Source organism: Jaculus jaculus, chromosome 18 (assembly GCF_020740685.1).
Source record: "Jaculus jaculus isolate mJacJac1 chromosome 18, mJacJac1.mat.Y.cur, whole genome shotgun sequence".
NCBI classification, from domain to species: domain Eukaryota; kingdom Metazoa; phylum Chordata; class Mammalia; order Rodentia; family Dipodidae; genus Jaculus; species Jaculus jaculus.
In genome coordinates this window covers 14,131,387-14,152,632 of record NC_059119.1, presented here as the reverse complement: position 1 = coordinate 14,152,632, position 21,246 = coordinate 14,131,387, and the positions used below count along the sequence as shown (strand labels likewise).

Sequence of the window (21,246 nt, the reverse complement as noted above, 5' to 3'; positions counted from 1 at the left end):
GAGTCCCAGGTAATCACAATGGTCTGATATAATGGAGATCTTTTTCCCCTATCATAAGAAGGGGACATCTGTCTCAGTGCTATGTTGTTATCGAGGCCATCTGAGCAAAGACAATTAGGAATATAATGTCCATCTTAGGTTCAGGAAGAAACAATGAAATGTCTGTTTCTGAATTATAGTTTCTAGGAAGAAAGCTTAACTTGATAATGTTTTTTTTTTTTTAAATAAAATCTAATTTAGAAGTAAAATCTTCCCACCTAGAACCACAGGAAAGTAAGTTTCTTTCTGGTTTCAAAGAATGAGATGCTATGATTCAAAAATTGAATAGTATTTATTGTTCCAGAAGGTACATTGCTTTTATACATATTTCATAAATGATACAGGATTGTACACGTGGTCAATATTTTGCTATTTGTTAGGACTTTTCTCCATGTCCTCCCTCCCTTGCTTCCCACACCCCGCCCCCCCCAAAAGATTTGCTCATTGCACTGTGCTGTTTCTTCAAGACCCTGCACACAAACAGGATAGATGGTTTAAAAATAATCTACACAACAAAAAGAAATGAGGAAGAGGTTGGAGGGCAGGAGGAAGTAGGAGGTGGGCTGGGAAGTGGAGACATGCGTCCTTCCGTCCGGTCATGCCACGGAGGGTGGTGGCGGGAGCAGCAGTCCTGTGTGGCCGTCAGCTTCTCCTAGGCACCTGGAGTCTGGGTTTGTCACTGAAACGTTTTCTTTCATAGACAATGATCCCAAAGGGGGATGAAAGAGAAACCCCTTGCCACATGAGGAGGGGTGAGTCGTGTGAAAGAAAAGAGCCCATCAGGTGTGTGGCAAGTTTCCCATCACCCTTGCCATCCAGCCCCTGGGACACTTAAGACAGGCCAGTGACCCAGAGTCCTGTGACTCTTTGAGTGCAGATGTCATCTGGAAATATGGTAGAAGACACTGTGTAGAGTGTAAGATTAATTCTTCTTTCTCTTAATTTAAGGTAAGAAAAAATAGGGTGGAGAAGGTAGGTTAAAGGAAGCCACAGAAACGTACTCGTGTATACAGAGAGATTGCACCCTTTGAGACCCACACCTTTGATTTACAGCCTCTGGAGTGGTAGGGGCGGGAGGGCTCACAATGGTGTGGAAGTGAAGTGTGCGTCTCTCGATTACCCTTTGAGAGTAGCAAAGCTTCCAGACACTGCAGTGCCACGTGGGTGGCCTGGAACGCTGTCCTCACACAAGCAGGTAAGTAGCAATGAGATTATTCTGGTTCTGAAATGGCTACAGGGCCGTGATTTTTTAGCCAATTTGTAAACCTTACATTTTCCTGATTTGGTAACATAGCTAGGTGAACATGTGTCCTCATGTCTGTGTTGTGGAGGGACAGGGGATTATCAAATGGGGTAGGTACAAGGAGTAGAGAAAGCTTTCCTCCTCTGAAAGACTAATTAGTAAAAAAACAAAACAAAACAAAACAAAACAAAATGAAAGAGAAAAACCTCATGCAATATTGCCAATGATTTCTAGATACTGATTCAGGGCACTGGAGTATACAGACATTTCAGAAGGTATTACAGGATAACCCAAGTATTGATCATCAAACAGTCATAACTTGCTTTCAATTATCATTTGGATAAAATCAGTGTAACCATAGATGTAGGTAGGCGGTCAGAAAAGGAGTCCATGATGGAGAGCTTCAGAGGCTGGGTCCAACTTAAATTAAACGCTAATGGTTTGGGCTCAGACTCTGTTTGCTACCCACATAAAAGGATTTGCTCTTCTGGTGTGTTTATTTACTCCTATGTCAAAAAACAAGAAACTTTAAATTAAAAAAAAATTAGAGCTGAGTGGGGTGCTGGTGTGTTACTGTTTTGCTGACCCTGCAAAGAAGCTGCAGGAAACCAACACCCCAGCAGCATGTCTACGAATCTGTCAACTGCGGAACTGCATCACTGTCGGTCAGAAACCGAGACGCTTGATTAAGACAGTATTGCCAAAGCTTGTGTTCCAATGCCTGATCCTCCCAGTGTAGCGCTCCTTTCTTCTCTAAGATCCCTTTTGTTTTTGTTTTATAATGAAAGGTAAAAACCCTCTACCCCACATGGCTCCCAGCTTTCACCTGCAATGCTTTAATTAAAAAGGCAAAAGTTAGAAACAGGTTCTTTCTGCCGGGATTCACAGGCTTTCCTTGGATCAATCTTTTTCACCAATTTGTCGGAGGGGCAGATGTACTTGTAATGGGTCTCTCAGCCTCTTAAGGTCCATTTCTGCCTAAAATAGAAATAAAAGGTAATGACATTATTGCCTGCTGAGGAAAAGGAAACTGCCTTTCCTCCATTAGCGTGAGTAAAGAGATCATCTCAGTTACTCCAAACCTCAGAAGACACAGAGCTTCAACCCAAGGCACAGGACCACAAAGAAAGACTCCAAAGGAGTCCTGGGCAATACCGGCTGCATCAGCCTTCCAGAAAGACTGAGTCCAAAGCAGGACTGTCTGAGACACCCTTGGACAGTACTTCTCCATGAGGAGCCCTTCACAATTCAAGTAACCACAATTTTAAATTTGTTACTTAAAACCTTATTAAGCCAACATCTGTTTAAGTTTTTCACTCAGCCAGTTTTTTTTTTTTTTTGTTGTTGTTGTTTGTTTGTTATTGTCATTTTCTGAGACAAGATTTCACTTTGTAGCTCAGGCTGGCCTCAAACTCAGCCTCTTGAATGGCCACACCTGCTAGTGAGTTTGGCTATATGATGTGCAGTCAACTGTAGTATTTTTAAAACTTCACACATGCTTGGGCCTTGTGCTTGAGTAGTTGAATTAATTAGCCTTGACTGGGGCTAAAGCATCCATGTTTGCACTAGCTCCACAGAAGACTCTGTTCAGTCCTGCTTCTAGCCGAGAACCACTACACAGTAACAGAGGACCAAGGGCTTAGGCCACACAGGAAGAATTAAGCCAGTAAAAAGCATAACTTGGGCGGGAGAGATGGCTCAGCAGTTAAAGGTGCTTGCTTGCAAAGCCTTCTGTTCTGGGTTCAATTTCCCAGTGCCCATATAAAGACAAATGCATAAAGTGGTGCATGTGTCTGGAGTTTGTTTACAGTGTTAAGCAGCCTTGGCGCACCCATTTTCTTTCTCTCAAATAAAGTATTAAAAAGAAAACTTGGGGCTGGGGAGGTGGCTTAGTGGTTAAGCACTCACCTGTGAAGCCTAAGGACCTCGGTTCGAGGCTCAATTCCCCAGAACCCACATAAGCCAGATGCACAAGGTGGTGCATGCATCTGGAGTTCTTTTGCAGTGGCTGGAGGCCCTGGTGTGCTCATTCTCTCCCCCTCACCCCACCTCTTTCTCTATGTCTGTTGCTCTCAAATAAAAAATAAAACAAAAACAAAACCAAAAAAAAAAAACAAAAAACTTAACATCATCAGAGAGAGACAGAGACATGGAGAGAGACAACTCTTGTAGAGGACAGATAAGCCCCTAGGGACTATCGAAAAACCTCTAAAGTCATGAGCATGAAGAAGAGGAATGAGGACGTGTTCACCAAGACCAGAGTCGCCACAGGAATTTGGAAGAGGCCTTGCTTTTCTGAAAACAAGTCCCTTAACAAAGCGTCTTCTACTTAGTGACCAGGCGTCGATTCCTCAGTCTCCCCCTTACACTCCTGATTCGACTTTCTCTCCGTTGCTACCAAACATTTTAGTTGAAAAGTCTTTGGGTCAATTATTGTGGAAAGATCAGAAAGAAGATAAGAAAGCAGATACCCTCTACTTGAAAAGTAGGCAGCTCTGCAGAAACAAAATAGGCACACACACACACAAAAAGGTAAAAATAGGTCCAAAAACTTCAGCTTGCCCACCTCAGCATAGATAGATGAGAGTCACCATCTTCTCATCTCTTTGTTACAGAACTTGGAGCTGGGCCCGGTGGCACACACTGCTGTCTTACCATTGCAGAGGCTGAGGCAGTAGGGTCATTATGAGTTAGAAGATAGCCTGGCTACAGAGTCTCAAAAAAGAAAAAATAATAAAAACCTCCCCCCAACAAACACCCAACACCAAAAAATAGGGGGAAAAAAATCTCTAGAGAATAGTCTGTTGCTAATATTTTTATTATGCAAAAATAATTTATATAAGAGAAAGTGGCCTGGACCATTTTTTATGTTATGTATTTGAAGACCTGTGGTTATGAATCATAACAGAGCCATGTACGATAAGGCTGAGATTTATTTTAATATTTACAAAGCTTACCTGAGCAATTGCATCCTTGAGTTGATTGTATTTCTCTAGGTCAAAACGTGACTTTTTGGCTCCTTTATGGAAAAATAATAAGTATTGTCTGTCTCTGGCTTCTGGATAAACATATTCCTATGAAAACAGAGAAGAAATAATCGTATTAGTCCTTAGCATACTATCCTCAAACAAATAAGCATTTTCCACCTGCTGATTATATTCAACATCACACATACCTAAAGAAATACTAATGTATTCTGTATTAAATATTTATTGCTTAAACATTTTCATTTTTCTTTATTTTGGAGAAAGACAGAGAGAGAGAGAGAGAGAGAGGGAGGGAGGGAGGGAGGGAGGGAGGGAGGGAGGGAGGGGGAGGAAGGGAAGGAGAAAGAGAGAGGAGAGAGAGAATTGATGTGCCAGGGCCTCAGCCACTGCAATCAAACTCCAGATGTTTGCGTCACCTAGTTGGCATGTGTGACCTTGTGCTTGCCTCACCTTTGTGCATCTGGCTTATATGGAATCTGGAGAGTTGAACATGGTCCTTAGGCTTTGCAGGCAAGTGTCTTAACAACTAAGCTATCTCTCTAGCCCATCATTTTCATTTTAAAAAATATTTTTATTTACTTACTTGAGAAAGGCAGAGAGAGAGAAGGAGAGAGAAAGAAAGGGTGGGTTATGGGTACACTAGGGCCTCCTGTCACTATAAACAAATTCTGGATGCATGCACCACTTTGTGCATCTGGCTTTACTTGGGTACTGGGGAATCAAACCCAGGCTGCCAGGCTTTGCAAGAAAGTGCCTTAAACCTGTGAGTCATCTCTCCAGCCCCTTTCTTTTTCTTTTTTCTTTGTGTGTGTGTTTTGAGAAAAGTTATGAGATAGTATCTTGCTATATAGCTCAGACTGGTGTCAAACCTGTGGCAATCCTTCTGCCTTAGCCTCAGCCTCCTCAGTATTGGGATTACAGATGCCATCATGACCAGCTATAATCTATTTTCTTTGTCATTGTCTTCCTTTTCCTTTTCCTTTTCCTCTTCCTCTTCCTTCCTTCCTTCCTTCCTTCCTTCCTTCCTTCCTTCCTTCCTTCCTTCCTTCCTTCCTTCCTTCCTTCCTTCCTTCCTTTCTTTCTTTCTTTTTTTGAGGTAGGGTCTTGCTGTAGCCTAGGCTAACCTAGCATTCACTATTTGTTCTTAGGCTGCATTTGAACTTTTGGCGATCCACCTACCTCTGCCTCTCTAGTGCTGGTATTAAAGGCGTGTGCCACCACGTCCAGCTATAATCTACTTTCCGCTTGCATGGATTTGTCTGTTGTGTGCACTTAAGAGAAATCACATGACACGAGGACTTCTTTCACCTAGTATGGTGTTTCCAAGGCTCATCCACTTGTAGCATATATTTCCTTTTAGTGCCAGGTAATATTCCACTGAATGGACCTGCTACTTTGTATCCATTCATCAGCCCATAGCATCGGGGCTGTTTCCTCTTCAAGGCTGCTATGAATAATGTGATGCACATTTAACATGTAAGTATTTGTGTGGACACACGTCTTCACTTCTCTTAAGGTATATAGCATTTTCCCAATCATTCTTGAGGCTCAGGCCTTTTTATTTCATTTATACTGGCCATGTGTAGGCCTTTCCTTTTTTAAGAACATTTTAGAAATGCTATTCAAAGCTCTTGCTATTTTTTCCTTTTACATTAGTTTTTTTTGGGTTAGTATACAAAGTGATGGATCTCACAGGGCATCTTCATAAATATGCATCATCATACTTTGTTCTCACTTGTTCTAGCCTCTGACTGCCCACCCTGAGCAGATCCCTCTCTGCTTTCATGTCACGTGTACTTCATTATCCTCTCTTTCCTCCTGCTCTCCCTTCCCTCTCACGATCCCTTTTCTAGATTTATGACCTACACACACATCCCACCCCTATAAACACGCATATATGCTCTTAAATCTAGATTCCATACGTTAAAAAAAGTGGCATTTGTCTAAGCCTCGCTTATTTTGCTTAACAAAGTAACGTCTAGTTCCATCCAATTTCCTGCAAATGTTGTGACCTCATTCTTCCTTATGGCCACATAAACCCCACTGTGTATACGGACCCTGTTTTTACATAAAGCCCGCTAGGTATACGGACCCTGTTTTTACATAAAGCCCACTATATATACGGACCTCCATTTTTACATAAAGCCCAGTATGTATATGGACCTCCATTTTTACACAAACCCCACTACGTATACGGACTTCCCTTTTTACATAAACCCCACTATGTATACGGACCTCCATTTTTACATAAACCTCACTATGTATACGGACCTCCATTTTTACATAAACCTCACTATGTATACGGACCTCCATTTTTACATAAACCCCACTATGTATATGGACCTCCATTTTTACATAAAGCCCACTATGTATACGGACCTCCATTTTTACATAAAGCCCACTATGTATACGGACCTCCATTTTTACATAAAGCCCACTATGTATACGGACCTCCATTTTTACATAAAGCCCACTATGTATACGGACCTCCATTTTTACATAAACCCCACTATGTATATGGACCTCCATTTTTACATAAAGCCCACTATGTGTACAGACCCTGTTTTCTTTGCCTAGTCAGCTGTGGGTACACATCTAGGCTGGCTCTATTTCCTGGCTGTTGTCAATAGAGCAGCAGTAAATATGGGTGTGCAAGTACCTCTGTGTATTTCTTCTTAGTAGGCTTTGTGTTTCTCACTGACTTGTAGATTTACACATTCTGGATATGGTTCTCGGTTGCTTTATCTACTGCAAGCATGTCCTTTCAGCCCGCTCCCCGTCACGGTGTCCTTTACTCAACAGACGCTAGCTGAAATGCGGTCTCTTCTTCCACTCCCAGCCTCTGCTAGCGCTGTTCACTCCGCTAGAGACCATCCTCTCTTCCGGTCACTAGGCTCTTCCCCCATCGCTCAAGAGCTTCTCGGTGTTATTTCCACACTTAGATCCATAGCCCACCTCAAGCTAAGCTTTGCTCACGGTGAAAATGCAGAACCACTGCTTTTCTATGGATAGTCAATACCCACGGCACCACTGGCCCAGCACCATCGCTGAAAAGAGCCTCCTGTGTTCACTATGTCACGGGTCCACGACACGGGGCTTGTCTCTGCCTCTGTCTTTGGTTTTATCGGTTACTTCTTTATCTGTGTGCCGCTGTCCTAATTAATGAAGTTCCAGCCGTAGCTGCAGTCTTCCTATTTTATGGTGGAGAACCTCTTACCTAGTTCTTCAACAGCATGCCGCTTTTGCTTTGTCCTTTGCATCTCTGTGTAGATTATAGTAACAGCTTACTCCAACCTCTTCCCCTGCCCTCCAATCTGTTGGTATTTTGACTGCGACTGCACCAGGTCTAAAAGATTATTTTGGGTAGAAGTGACAGTACTTCTAAAAAAGCATTACTTTTCTGGGGCTGGCGAGGTGGTTCAGTGGTTAGGCTCTTGCCTGCAGAGCCTACTGACCAGAGTTTAATTCCCTAGTACCCGTAAAGCTGGATGCACAAAGTGCACAAAGTGACACATGCATCTGGAGTTCATCTGCAGTGGCTGGAGGCCTTGCATACCCATACTCTCATGACTGTCTTTTCTCTCTCTCTGCTTTCAAATAAATTAAAAAAAATTTTTTCAAAAGAGTATTTACTTTTCTAATCCATGAATATATTATAGCATTCCATTTGTTAATTCTCCATTATATTTTTCTACATAGAGCTTTGCCTACTTTTGAGTGATCTATTTCTACTATATATTTTAAAAGTATTATTATTACTATTATTATTATTGGTGTGTGTCCATGTGCAGGTTAAAGGCTGACCTCTTCAGTTGCTCTCTGCCTTATTTTTTTTTTAATTTTTATTTATTTATTTGAGAGAGAGAAAGAGGAAGACAGACAGAGAGAATGGGTGCTCCAGGGCCTCCAGCCACTGCAAATGAACTCCAGACACGTACACCACCTTGTCCATCTGGTCTACATGGGTCCTGGAGAATTGAACCTGGGACCTTTAGCTTTGCAAGCCAGAACCTTTACTGCTAAGCCATCTCTCCAGCCCTCTACCTTATTTTTTGAGACAGGGTCTTTCACTAAACCTAGAGCTCTCTGATTTGGCTAAACTAGTCACAGAACCCTAGGGATCCACTTGTCTCAGCCTCCCCAGGGTCAGGATTAGAGATGAACACCACAACAGCTGACCATTATGTGGGTGCTGGAGCAAAGCACAAGCAAATACTTAATTATCAATGATGACAGTTGTTGGGTGGTTGAGTCTGATGGAAGCTATCAAAACAGATAAAGTGGGCTGGCAAGAATGCTCAGTGGTTAAAGGTACTTGCTTGCAGAGCCTGATGGCCTGGGATCGATTCCCAGGTTCATACTTAAGATGTGCACAAAGTGGTACATGTGTCTGAAGTTTGTCTGCAGTGGCAGGAGACCCTGGCATGCTCATTCTTTCTCCCTCTCTAATAAATATTAAAAAAAGAAACCACAATGTTACTTTACTATCATTGCTTGAGATGCAAGTGTGAACTAAATTTATTTAAATGTTTTATTTGCTTTTGGGCATTAAGGATAAACAGAGAAACTATGTGCTGTAATTTATCTATGTATAATTTATTCTAAAAATTTCATGATTGGACAATTAGTTAGAAAGGGCCCAGGCAATTTAGTTATGAGAGGGCGAGAGGGAGAGTCTGGAATGGGATGCTGAGGGGGTGGCGGGGCAAGCCCCACATAGGGAGCTATCGTCTTTGAGCTTGAGAGAAACAGTATTAAACAAGCACAGGTATGGTTAAACTCATGGGGCTTAGGAACTACAAAGCTTGTATCTATCTGTTAACCTCAATTTTCTAGAAGCAGCCAGCAAGGTTAAGGGTGGGATGGAGAGCTTCATGTGGATTCTTAGAATAACCAATGCAGGGGTGTGAGGGAAGGAAGGACAGCGAGAAAGAGAAGCAGTCAACGTGAATATGTGGTGTTTTCTGTTTAGTATCCTGGATCTGCAGGGCTAGATTTATCCCAAAGGATGTTGTACAACACTTAAGAGAGAAAGACACGTTGTAGGACACTAAGAAGAAAATTACTTTGAGTCTAAGTAGGACAAAAAAGGAAGCAACCCAGGAGTCCAGTATATGATGTAAAAAGTAGGTATCAGTAACTTAGAGGTCTGGAAGAGGTCAGAGGGGAGCAGCAGAAAAGGCTAGAAAGACATCAGCAGACTGACTTATCTAAGTAGGACATTTCCCAGAAAGAAGGTCCTGAAGGTCACTCAAATGGTTCAACTATAAGGAAAAGATAAAAGATATTAAGGGACAGGTCACTGTTTCCCAATCTTGTTTGTCATCAGGCCTCTAAAGAGTTTTTTTCTAGACATATTTTCCTAATTGTTCCTCCTTCCCATATATCTATTTATATAGTACAACCACATCTACGCTGCCTATCTACTTATGTGCTGTAACATCTGAGTTGCTTATATTCTCTAAAAGCTAATTTCTGAACCCTTAGGGCAGCATCCCACATTGAAAATACATGGAATAGACTGTGGGATGAGTGGTCCCGCCGCATACGGAAGTCACTGTGGCTGTTAATTCCTGTCGTCAGTCTCCACTTCCACATAAAAGAAACGGGTACTCAAATTTCATGGAAGCATTACTTAGTAAAATTCAAAATTACACTGAATTTTTGTTTGTTTGTTTTTACGAGGTAAGGTCTCATTCTAGTCCAGGCTGACCTGGAATTCACTATGTAATCTCTGGATGGACTCGAACTCATGGTGACTCCCCTACCTCTGCCTCCTTAGTCCTGGGATTAAAGGTGTGTGCCACCACACCAGGCTGGATTTTTCTTTTTTTAAATGAGACAGAGTCTTGTTGTCTAGCCTAGACTGACATTGAACTCTTAATCCTCCAGCCTCAGCCTTCTGAATGCTGGGATAACAGATGTGTGCTACCACGTGTGGATTCATTCGATTTTATTATTAAAAAGAACTAGCCATGTTATAAAGATTCTTTGGAGCTTAATATATTATTGGGATATACTAAGATTGCCAACAAATGCAACACTGTAACAATTTAGAAGTGTTTAAATGTTAGATACACATTTTGTGCACAGTCTTAATTACAGATGCTATTAGGTGAAAAACTATTTAACATAAACCATGCACATTTAATTTGGCCATGGACTAAATTATTTACTGCTGCTACTCTGTAACTTGTCACTTGGAGGCAGCAACAATGTTTTGGAAGATTTGTCATGAAAACAAATGGAGTACTAAAGATGCCACCTCATGATAATGAGCGGGAAGAAGTGCTAACATTGTATTCAAATCTGCAGTTCTTGCAAGCACTTATAAAGCGGCCCTTGCTTCCTCTTTGGAATGTATGTATGTGTGCAGAGTGTAGGTGGTCCGGAATGGAGTGTATGTACCGTATGCACGTGGGCATGCAGGTACCTGCACCTTGCCTTGCCAAAAGTCCCTCAGTCAAACCATAACTACTGTTCAGTCAGCGAGCCTGAGTGAGTGAGTCTCTCGTCTCTGTTCTCCTTGGGATGAGGTTAGAGATCTGTGCTTATACCTAGCTTTTTGTATGGGTACTGGAGATCAAACTTGAACAGTCTCAGGCCCTCCCAGAGCCTCATGCTTGAGGGCTAAGCACTTTTACCCACTAAGCCAGTTCTTCAGCCAAAGAGCTTTTGAAAGCAGTAATTCTTTACTGAACATGTTTCTGTTCTACTCTAGATCTAGATTACTTAGTTTTCAGACATAAATTCCCACAAATGAAGTCAACAAAAGGGAGTATGATAATTTAGTAGAAAGAACAGACAATGGTGTCAGACACATTTGGGTTTAATTTCTGGTCATATCGTTCACAACATGTAATTCCTGGACATCATCTTCATCTATAGCATGGAGGCACATATACTAATAGAGTTAAGATTAAATGAGTGAATGTATAGTGTCTATTCTACTAGAGGTAAAATGCCTGACACATGAGTAGAATGATGAGGCGTGGGGTTCTATTCACAGAGACTGCTGTGAGTGAGACATCAGACCACGTACAGCAGACTCGGGGTGAGCATTCAAAGGACACGAAGCTTAACTTTCTTCTGGACAGAACACGTTTGGGAGGACACGAAAGGTTAAACAATAACCTTGTGCTTTTACTTTTCCCCACGCAACTACATCCATGACCACCGAGCTAACGACACAGGAAAATGCCTCGGTTCACAGCAGTCATGTAAAAGTATGAGAAGCAAGTTTTGACCCCCTTTATTTTTTTATGTCTTGGTTTTTCGAGGTAGGATCTCACTCTAGACTAGGCTGACCTGGAATTCACTATGTAGTCTGAGGGTGGTCTTGAACTCACAGCAATCCTCCTCCCTCCGCCTCCTGCGTATTGGGATGAAAGGCATGCACCACCACACCCAGCTTGGCTTTTTTTTTTTTTTTTTTTGACATATGTATGAGAAAACCAGGAAATGTTTCTTCATATCTCAGTTATTTTAAGTGTTTGTTCTTCATGGCAGTGTTGTGTTAAATGTGTGGTGGTTGAACAGCTACAACAGTAAGTGCTGCCTGGGGCTATCTTCGTAGTAAGCACGGCTGTCACTAGCACCCTATCCAAAATAAATTTATAAGTTTTTCCTTTACACTTTTCAAGATGACACTCGGGATTTCTATGACACTTACATTAATACTGGAAACAAAAATTAGTACTAGACACTGGAGTTCGATAAACCAGCCTTGGTTGATGAAGAACAGACCAAGAGGGTGAAGTAACACGGTATCTCATTTTTATCTCTTTCACAAAGTAAAAACAATAAAACACACACCCTTTAACACACACAGAAGTAGTTGAGTATCTGATGACAACCAATTCTGCATTCCAGAACCTTGATATGAAGTGTGGGGTAGTCCTCCTTCACCTGGTATCGCTGACACATACAGAAGATCAAGCCCTCAGCGCTGGGGAAGGTAGAGCACTGGTCTGGAATGTGTGAAGTCCTGGATTTGACCTCCAGCACAAAGGGGAAGTCATCCTGCAGCTGCCTACTCTTCGCTGTCTCTCTCTTTTTCTGATTATCCTAGTCTGTTTTAAGGGAATGTAACTGTATATAAGTTCTCTAGTGGTCGGTGAGCTCCATGAGGCAGAGGTCATGTCCTTTACCTGCCTATCCTTAGCACCTCCCACAGCGCCTGACACGCATGTGCACAGCGTGTGATGGTGTGTGTGTGAAGAACAAGTGAGAATTGGCTTTGGAAAGAAGATGAGAGGAAAGAGAACTGCTTGGGCAACAAAAACTTCACTCCTGTCTCCTAAAATGCTCTTTGGGGAGGAGTCCTTACCTGGCGCGTCATTACAAAATACGCGTACATGGCCATGGCGCTTCCATATGTAATGAAGTAGGTGACCGGCTCCATGATGTCCCAGGAGTATTCCCACCACGTGAGCCGGGCCAGCACCCCAAACTGTGTGGCCATGTAGGCCAGGCCGCCCCACAGCACCAGTGTGGTCCTCTTCTCAGCCTTCCTGCTGATTTCAATTCGTACCTATAGGGACACAAGTGTGCAGTCTTAAGACATTTGATGTGGATCCAATTTAAATCTCATTTAAACTGTTCTATATCCACTAAAGGAGCAGAGCTTATAATCAAAACACAAATTTGAGTCAATTCTAATAAATATAACTTGTCTTTTATTATTCTATTATTATTATTCTATTATTCTAAATAATATCCATAGTATTAACTGAACAAAATATCTTACAAACCAGGCGTGGTGGTGCACACCTGTAGTCCCAGCACTCAGGAGGCTGAGGTAGGAGAATTGCCAATTGCATGGGAATACAGTGACTTCCAAGTCAGCCTGAGCTATAGTGAGACCCCCCTGCCTTGAAACACACACACACACATTCTCATTCTCTCTCTCTCTCTCTCTCTATATATATATATATATATATATATCTTACAGCAACAACTAAGTTATTTATATTTTATTAAAATTTCATCCTAGAAGTGAAAATATTAGAGTAAGTTTTAATACTCTTTATCTAATCACAGGACCATTTTCCCTGAAAGAGGAAAATTAAAACTGTAATGTTCTCTTACTGTTGCATGCAAAATTTAATCTGTTATCAGTTTTTTAACTCAAATGTGATCTTAGAGGCAGAACTAGAAAGTGAGTCAGCATAGCCTATGGATTCAGAGTGGCTGTATTCAGGGCTCTGATCTCTGCAAAATTCCATTTATTATAGAGATGTTTTGAAGATTAAATAAGAGAATATAGGCAAAGACCCTTCACACAATTTAGGCCACATAGTGAATAATATGTTATCATAATTAGTTTTAAGAAATCAGAAAAGGGGCTGGAGAGATGGCTTAGCGGTTAAGCGCTTGCCTGTGAAGCCTAAGGACCCCGGTTCGAGGCTCGGTTCCCCAGGTCCCATGTTAGCCAGATGCACAAGGGGGCGCACATGTCTGGAGTTCGTTTGTAGAGGCTGGAAGCCCTGGCGCACCCATTCTCTCTCTCTCCCTCTACCTGCCTTTCTCTCTGTGTCTGTCGCTCTCAAAAAAAAAAAATAAATAAAATAAAAATAAATAAATAAAAAAAAGAAATCAGAAAGGGCACTCTATTAAAAGTAGTTGTTCCCTTCCTTAATTCCATAATTTCTCTTTTTCTATATTTTATTTGTTTTCAGGCAGAGAAGAGAGAGACAGAGACAAAGAAGAAAAATTTGAAAGGGAGAGAAACAGAGAGAGAAAGGGTATGCCAGGGCCTCCAGCCACTGTGAACTCCAGATGCATGTGCTACTTTGTGCATCTGGCTTTACGTAGATACCCAGGATGTGAACCCGGATCTTAGGCTTTGCAGGCAAGCATCTTAACCAGCTCTCCAGCTCTCTGTAATCTAATTTCTTAAAATGAAAATAGAATCATATGCACATAATGGTGTCTTGATCAGTGATCCTTTACATGCGATGTTGTCTGGAAAAGACAATGATGGGGCTGAGGACAGCAGAGCTGTCACAACACTGTAGCACAGTACACACCTCGCATGTGTACGCTGGTGCTGGTGTGAACAAACCTACACATTGTCAGCCATATACAAGTACAGCATGGGCTGGAGAGATGGCTTAGCAGTTAAGGCATTTGCCTGAGAAGCCAAAGGACCCAGGTTTGAGTCCCTAAGACCCATGTAAGCCAGATGTACAAGGTGGTGCATGCATCTGGAGTTTGTTTGCAGTGGCTGAAGGACCTGCTGGCGCCCATTCTACCCCCCACCCCGTTTCTTTCTATTGCTCTCTCAAATAAATAAAGTAAAATAAAAAAGTGTTTAAAAGTACAGCACATGCATTCAATAATATACTCAGTGATTCTTTTCAAAACTTATTATTTGGACTTATTTTTTTCTCAAGGGATGGTCTCACTCTAGCCCAGGATGACCTGAATTCACTATAAAGTCTCAGGGTGGCCTTCAACTCTCAGTGATCCTCTTACCTCTGCCTTTTAAGTGCTGAGATTAAAGATGTGTGCCAACATGCCTGGCTTTTTAAAAATTAATTTTAAAAATATTTTTTATTTATATTTATTTGACAGAGAAAAAGGGGGGAGAGAAAGAGAGAGAGAATGGGCATACCAGGGCCTCTAGCCACTACAGATGAACTCCAGAGGTGTGTGCTCCCTTGTGCATCTGGCTAACGTGGGTCCTGGGGAATCAAACCTAGGTCTTTTGGCTTTGCAGGCAAACACCTTAACCGCTAAGCCATCTTTCCAGCCCCCAAATTAATTTCTAATTAACTAATGTGTGTGTACATGTGCACACACATACCAGGGCCTCTTGTTGCTGCAAACAGATGCCTGTCTGTCTTTACATGAGTGGCTGGAGAATTGACCCTGGGGTGGCAGGCTTTACAAACAAGTGCCTTTAGCCATTGAGCCATCTGCCCAGTCCCACAGTACATTTTTTCCCCCAAGGTAGGTTCTCGCTGTAGCCCAGGCTGACCTGGAATTCACTATATTCTCAGGGTGTCCTTGAATTCATGGCGATCCTCCTACCTCTGCCTCCCGAGTGCTAGGATTAAAGGTGTGCACCATGCCTGGCTTCGTAGCACATAATTCTTGATGACAGTAAACAACTATGCTACTGATTTATGTATTTACTTGGCTATTCTTTATTATTTTAGAGTGTTCTCTTATGTACTAAGAAGTTTACTCTTACACAGACAATGGGTCCATAGAAGTTTACTATGTCTCCTGCATCAAGAGGACACGTTGAGTGACTGAACTATACCATCTAGGCTTATGTAAATATACTCTATGAGGGTTTCACAGTGAAATCCCCTAGAGACACATTGCTCAGAATGTACTCCCATTATTAAGCAAACAATGAACTGTACTTGTATTATCATGAAAAAATTAACAGCTTCATGTTCATTGTAAAATATTCTGAAAAGTATAAGAATGTAATTAATTTAAGTCATGTAATTAGTATAATCTGATTTCTGCAAGTATAAAAAAATACATATAGCTATAGGAATAACAGATTAAAAAACTGGATCATGGATTGTGTGATAGATTGAATGGATGCTCTCCAACAGATTCAGGAATATATGTTTTTTGAGGCAAGCCCAGCAGACTGGCCTTTTTTGTCTTATGCAAAAGAGCAAGAGAGTGAGCGAGCGAGAAATGGCATGTGGCATGTCAGGGCCAACTCCAGATGTGTGTACCACCTTGTGTGTCTGGCTTACATGGGACGTGGAGAGTCAAACATGGGTCCTTAGGCTTCACAGGCAAGTGCCTTAACCACTAAGCCATCTTTCTAGCCCTCAGGAGTATAAGTTTGTAACTTGATTTCTTACAAGCATTGTTACAACTATTGTAACTGGAAGGGGTGCCACTATGGGCAGATCCTAGGATCCCGCCCTAAGGTGTGCTTTAGGGTGGATTTGGAATTGGGCCCCCAATATATTCAGTGTTTTATTAGTTTGTAGTTTGCATCTCTGGCCACCTGGCTGGAGTCAGTGTCACTGGTTGGATCTTAAGGCATGGTGGTGAGTTTCAGATTTTAATCTAAAAAAAAGTGTGCCTAGCTAGAGTTCCTGCAGTGTGCTCTGCTGCGTGGCTTTAAGGCTTGTGCTTCTTTCTCTCTGCTTGGGCCTGTGAAGGCAGGCCAGCTTCTGCCATTGTGGAACTTCCCCTGGATCTGTAAGCTTAATAAACATCCCTTCCTCCATAACTGTGCTGGGTCTGCACGTTTATCTCAGAGAACCTGATGCTATCTGGTATACACCCTAAGGTATGCAGAGGGCAGTCTGAGCTCTCCCTGGGTTCCCTGCTGTTTGGCTGCCAAATCCTCTAACCAGACCAGGGGAGTGAGACTTGAATGCTCACCTTCTCCAGGGGGGCCAGCTGCTGCTTGAGGCCCTCGAGCCTCTCGATCAGCTCCCTCTCCTTGTTGAGCTGGTGCTGCTCGATGCACAGGGTGGTGTAGAGCTGCTGCACCAGGGTCTTCACGTCGTTCAGGGTGGCTGCGTTTTCATGGCTTAAGAGGTCTGAAAAAAAGAGGTTCATCTTTTGGCAAAAACAGAACACCCTTACGGGATTCCTTAAAATGTTATTCCTGGGACTGTTAGACTATGACAAGATGACAAGGCAGGTCCATCTGTTACTTTCTGTGTTCAATGGAAGGAAAGTAATACTTCTTTTTCTTTAAATGAACTGTCCATAAACTAGAAAGTAAACTCATATGTGGGTAACTAAAAAACTTTGAATTCAATACCCATCGTTTTATTTGTGGAAGTCTAAATGCTACAAATGTGGCTATGGCTAAGGGAAGCATTAAGAAAAATAATGTAAATAATAATCTTCAGGCCTGGAGGGAGGCTGAGTACTTGCCTAGCACGTGTGAAGCCCTAAGTTTGATTCCCAACATTGCAAAACTGGTAATAGTAAGAATCCTCAGATGAAGACAAAAATCCAAAGCTAATGTTAAGAAGTAATGAAGTAGATTAGAATCAATCTGATTAAGATGCTTATTAAAATGAAGGTTTATAGTTTATCTGTGTCCTAACATTTTAATTGGCTTTTTTCCCCCTGTAGACACTCCTAAAGAAAAAAAAAATACAGTGCTTCAGAATTGCAAATAAAAGTGTAAGTAGAAATAACATCATTCCAATAATCTCAACCTGCATGCATTTCCCTCAGCATGCTTTTATCCATTCCACTGAGGAAAGACTAGCTGTTTCAGTCTTGTATCATGACCTATTGGGCACAAAACTGAGCAAATGACTGAAGGGATGAAGGGTTAACTTCTTTAATCTAATATCCCCTACTGTGAGCCCAGAAATCCAAAATTATGTCTTGAGACTCTAATAAAAATTCAGCTGATCTTGGCTGTCAAAAAAAAAAAAAAAAGACTAGATAGATATAAAGTTCTTCTTTTACAATCTTATTGATTTTACGTGTGACATTTTATTATGTGTAGCATAAGATCAGCCCTTGTGTAAATTCAAATAAGTCAAATCATATTATCATATATTTCAAATATTCTTCAAGGATGTCCTTTAATGCAGCTATCACAGGCATTCAGTCAATGAAAACAATGACAAGTAAAATGAGAGCATCTAGAACAGCGTCCTGTATCCTTCAGTACCTGTGTGGAGAATTAATGGATACATCAAAGAGAGGACATGTTGGGTTCCAGAAATCATCTGTGACAACAGGGTCTTCTTTGCAGTCAAGATGCTGTTTGCATGGGTATATTACATACTTTCTGGTCATAAGAGGAAAAAACTGGGCTGAAGAGATGGCTCAGTGGTTAAGGCACTTGCCTGCAAAGCCTAAGGACCTGATTTTGATTCCCTAGTACCCATGTAAAGCCAGATGCACAAGGTGGCACATGCGTCTGGAGTTTTGTTTGCAGTGGGTAAAGGCTCTGGTGCACCCGTTCTCCTTCTCACTCTATTTGCCTGTTTCTCTCTCTCTAGGAAATAAATAAATATTTTTTTAAACGAGAAGGAAACTTCATTCTAAAAGGTGGAAGTGACTTTTCCAGAATGTAGGCCGGGAGCTGAGGTGTAATCCCTCTTAACAGTTACTCTGTAAACTCAGTTCACTTTTAAATGCAGTAAATCCTAAATAGGTAAATTATCTGTAGTTAATAGACCTTTTTTTCCCCCAGAAATAATCATTCCATGTTAACCTCATGAATACAGCCTGAGTAAGCTTGATAAACAGTTTATAAGAGAGGAAGTTGAGTTCCAGAGACATGGGATTAAGGTTCTGACCAAGGTACTGCAGAAGAGGTGGGATGAAAACCAAGTAAGAGAAGGCTCTGCTCCTCATGAGGTAGTGGCATCCACAGAGCTGCAGAGCTGGTTAGGGAGTGTTTGGGACACAATCTGGCTGTCAAGGCAATTGCTTTCCTCTACTAGCTCCTTCCTTTTCCGTTATTTCAACCATCAGCACCAGAACTACACTGTGACTACTCAGAAATATAAGGAAGGAGGAGTAGCATAAAGGAACCAAATGAAACAAAACCTTTTTTTTTTTTGTTCCTGGTGAAGCAAGGACCTGGTAGAACTTAGCCAAATATGTCCAGACAATCATAATCTGAGGACTATAAAATCTGAAATCAAGTTTGGCATTTCATTTTACAAGAAAAAACGAAGCTTCTATTAGAACATCATTCATTAAGGACTTATAAGCTTGGGAAGGGGGAGACCTTTTCTTCAGTGGTATAGCTGGTAAATTATATATGCCCTGGTAAATAACCCCCATTCATGCTCATATAAGCAATCCTAAATAAACTCCATGGGACATGAACACACACACACAGGGTTCAGTAGCAGGGGATCAGGAGGGGGAACAAGAGAAGATAATGGAAGGGGGATTATGATCAAAATACATTATATAAATGTATAAGAACTACCAATAAAAAGCCTTATAAACTTAGTTTTCAGAACCAGACGTGGTGGTGCACACCTTTAATCCCAGCACTTGGGAGGCAGAGATAGGAGGATCACTGTGAGTTCGAGGCCATCCTGAGACAATATAGTGAATTCAAGGTCAGCTTGGACTAGAGAGAGACCCTACCTCAAAAAAACAAACAAACAAACAAACAACCCCCCCCAAAACAAACAAAAAACAATAAGTTTTCAGCTAGGCGTGGTGACACACACCTTTAATCCCAGCACTTGGGAGGCAGAGGTAGGGGGATCACCATGAGTTCAAGGACACCTGAGAGTATATAGTGAATTCCAGGTCAGCCTGGGCTAGAGTGAGACCCTACCTCAAAAAAAAAAAATTAGTTTTCATGTCATGGGTTCTATGATTTCAAATTACTTAATGAATTTAGAGATCGAGTGTCATTATGTAGTTTAGGATGGCCTTGAATTTATGATCTTTCACCCTCTGCCTCCTGAATGCTGAAATTTTAAATGTATACCACCATGCTTGGTGAAACTTATTTTTCATGTTAATCTTCGTGCACTACTTTGGCAGCACATAAATCAATCTCTTCTTTGGCTTCTGGGTGTGTGTTGTATTGAGAAAATTCTTTCTCATAAAGGTATAAAAGCACATGTAACCCTCCTCTCTTATTTCTTTCAGTACCTTTTTCTGCTGATTTTTTTTCTCTATTTTATTTATTAGAGACAGAGAGGACAGCCAGAGAGAGAGAGAGAGAGAGAGAGAAAATGGATGCTCCAGGGCCCCGAGCCACTGCATACAAACTCCAGATGCATGTGCCACCATGTGCATCTGCTTACATGGGACCTGGAGAATCGAACCTGGGTCCTTAGGCTTCACAGGCAAGAGCATTAACTGCTAAGCCATCTCTCCAGCCCTCTTTCAGTACCTTTAATATTCTTTTTCTCCATTTGATTCATCTGCATGGAGAACAAGGAGAGAAAGAGAGAGAGAGATTGAGAGAGAATGAATATAGGCACATCAGGGCCTCTTTCTGCTATAAACAAACTCCAGACACATGAGCCACTTTGTGTATTTGGCTTTATGTGGGTACTGGGGAATTGAACCTAGCATGGCAGCAAGTGTCTTTAACCACTGGGCATCTCCCCAGCCCTAATATTTATTTTTCTTTCTTGTTTTTGTTTTTTTGAGGTAAGGTCTTGTTCTAGCCCAGGCTGACCTGGAATTCACTATGTAGTCTCATGGTGGCCTCGAACTCATGGCGATCCTCCTACCTCTGCCTCCCAAGTGCTGGGATTAAAGGTGCGTGCCACCATATCTAGCTTCTTTCTTATTTTCAATTGTGTTTTCCCTTTGGCTTCTTTGGAGGGAGGTTCTTACTGTAGTCCAGGCTGATTTGGAAATTACTTTGGGGGCTGGAGAGATAGCTTAGTGGTTAAGGCACTTGCCTGTAAAGCCTAAGGACCCAGGCTTGACTCTCCAGAACCCACATAAGCCAGACGCACAAGGTAATACATGTGCACAAGGTGGCACATGTGTCTGGAGTTGAACTTCAGTGGCTGGAGGCCCTGGCGCGTCCATTCTCTCTCTCTCTCTCTCTCTGCCTCTTTCTTTCTATGCCTGTCTCTCTTAAATAAATAAACAAATTATTTTTTAATAAAAGAAAAATATAATTTAAAAAAGGGGCCAGATGTGGTGTCACATGCCTTTAATCCTAGCACCTGGAAAGGCAGAAGTAGGAGGATCTCCATGAGTTCGAGGCCACCCTGAGACTACATAGTAAATTTCAGTCAGCCTGGGCTAGAGTGAAACCCTAACTCAGAAAAAAAAAAAAAAAAAAGAAAAAGGAATTTAGTATATGTCCTGAACTCATGAAGATCCTCCTGCCTCAGTTTCCTTAGTGCTTGACTTACAGGTGTGAGCCACTACCCCAGACAAAATTTAAGTTTTGGATTTACATACCCTTTGAAATAGAACTTCTAGGTGTTTCTCTTACATATACATGCATATGCTTCTTAACCGATATACATTCAAAGTTATCTGATGCTCATGTGAACTGTAGCAAAA

The 21,246-nt window shown here is 41.7% G+C and overlaps 1 protein-coding gene across 1 annotated transcript in view; it reads right to left on the bottom strand.

The window, feature by feature from the left end:
* Nucleotides 1-312: 312 nt before the first annotated feature.
* Nucleotides 313-21,246, bottom strand: part of Mcu (mitochondrial calcium uniporter) — a 193,302-nt gene continuing 172,368 nt past the window's right edge. Inside the window, exons 5-8 of the mRNA XM_045137719.1 lie at nt 16,642-16,802; nt 12,599-12,802; nt 4,240-4,356; nt 313-2,260 (exon numbers count right to left, since the gene is read on the bottom strand). Of these exons, the coding sequence (XP_044993654.1) occupies nt 2,183-2,260; nt 4,240-4,356; nt 12,599-12,802; nt 16,642-16,802 (560 nt within the window). The 3' untranslated portion in view covers nt 313-2,182. The remainder of the gene's footprint in view (nt 2,261-4,239; nt 4,357-12,598; nt 12,803-16,641; nt 16,803-21,246) is intronic.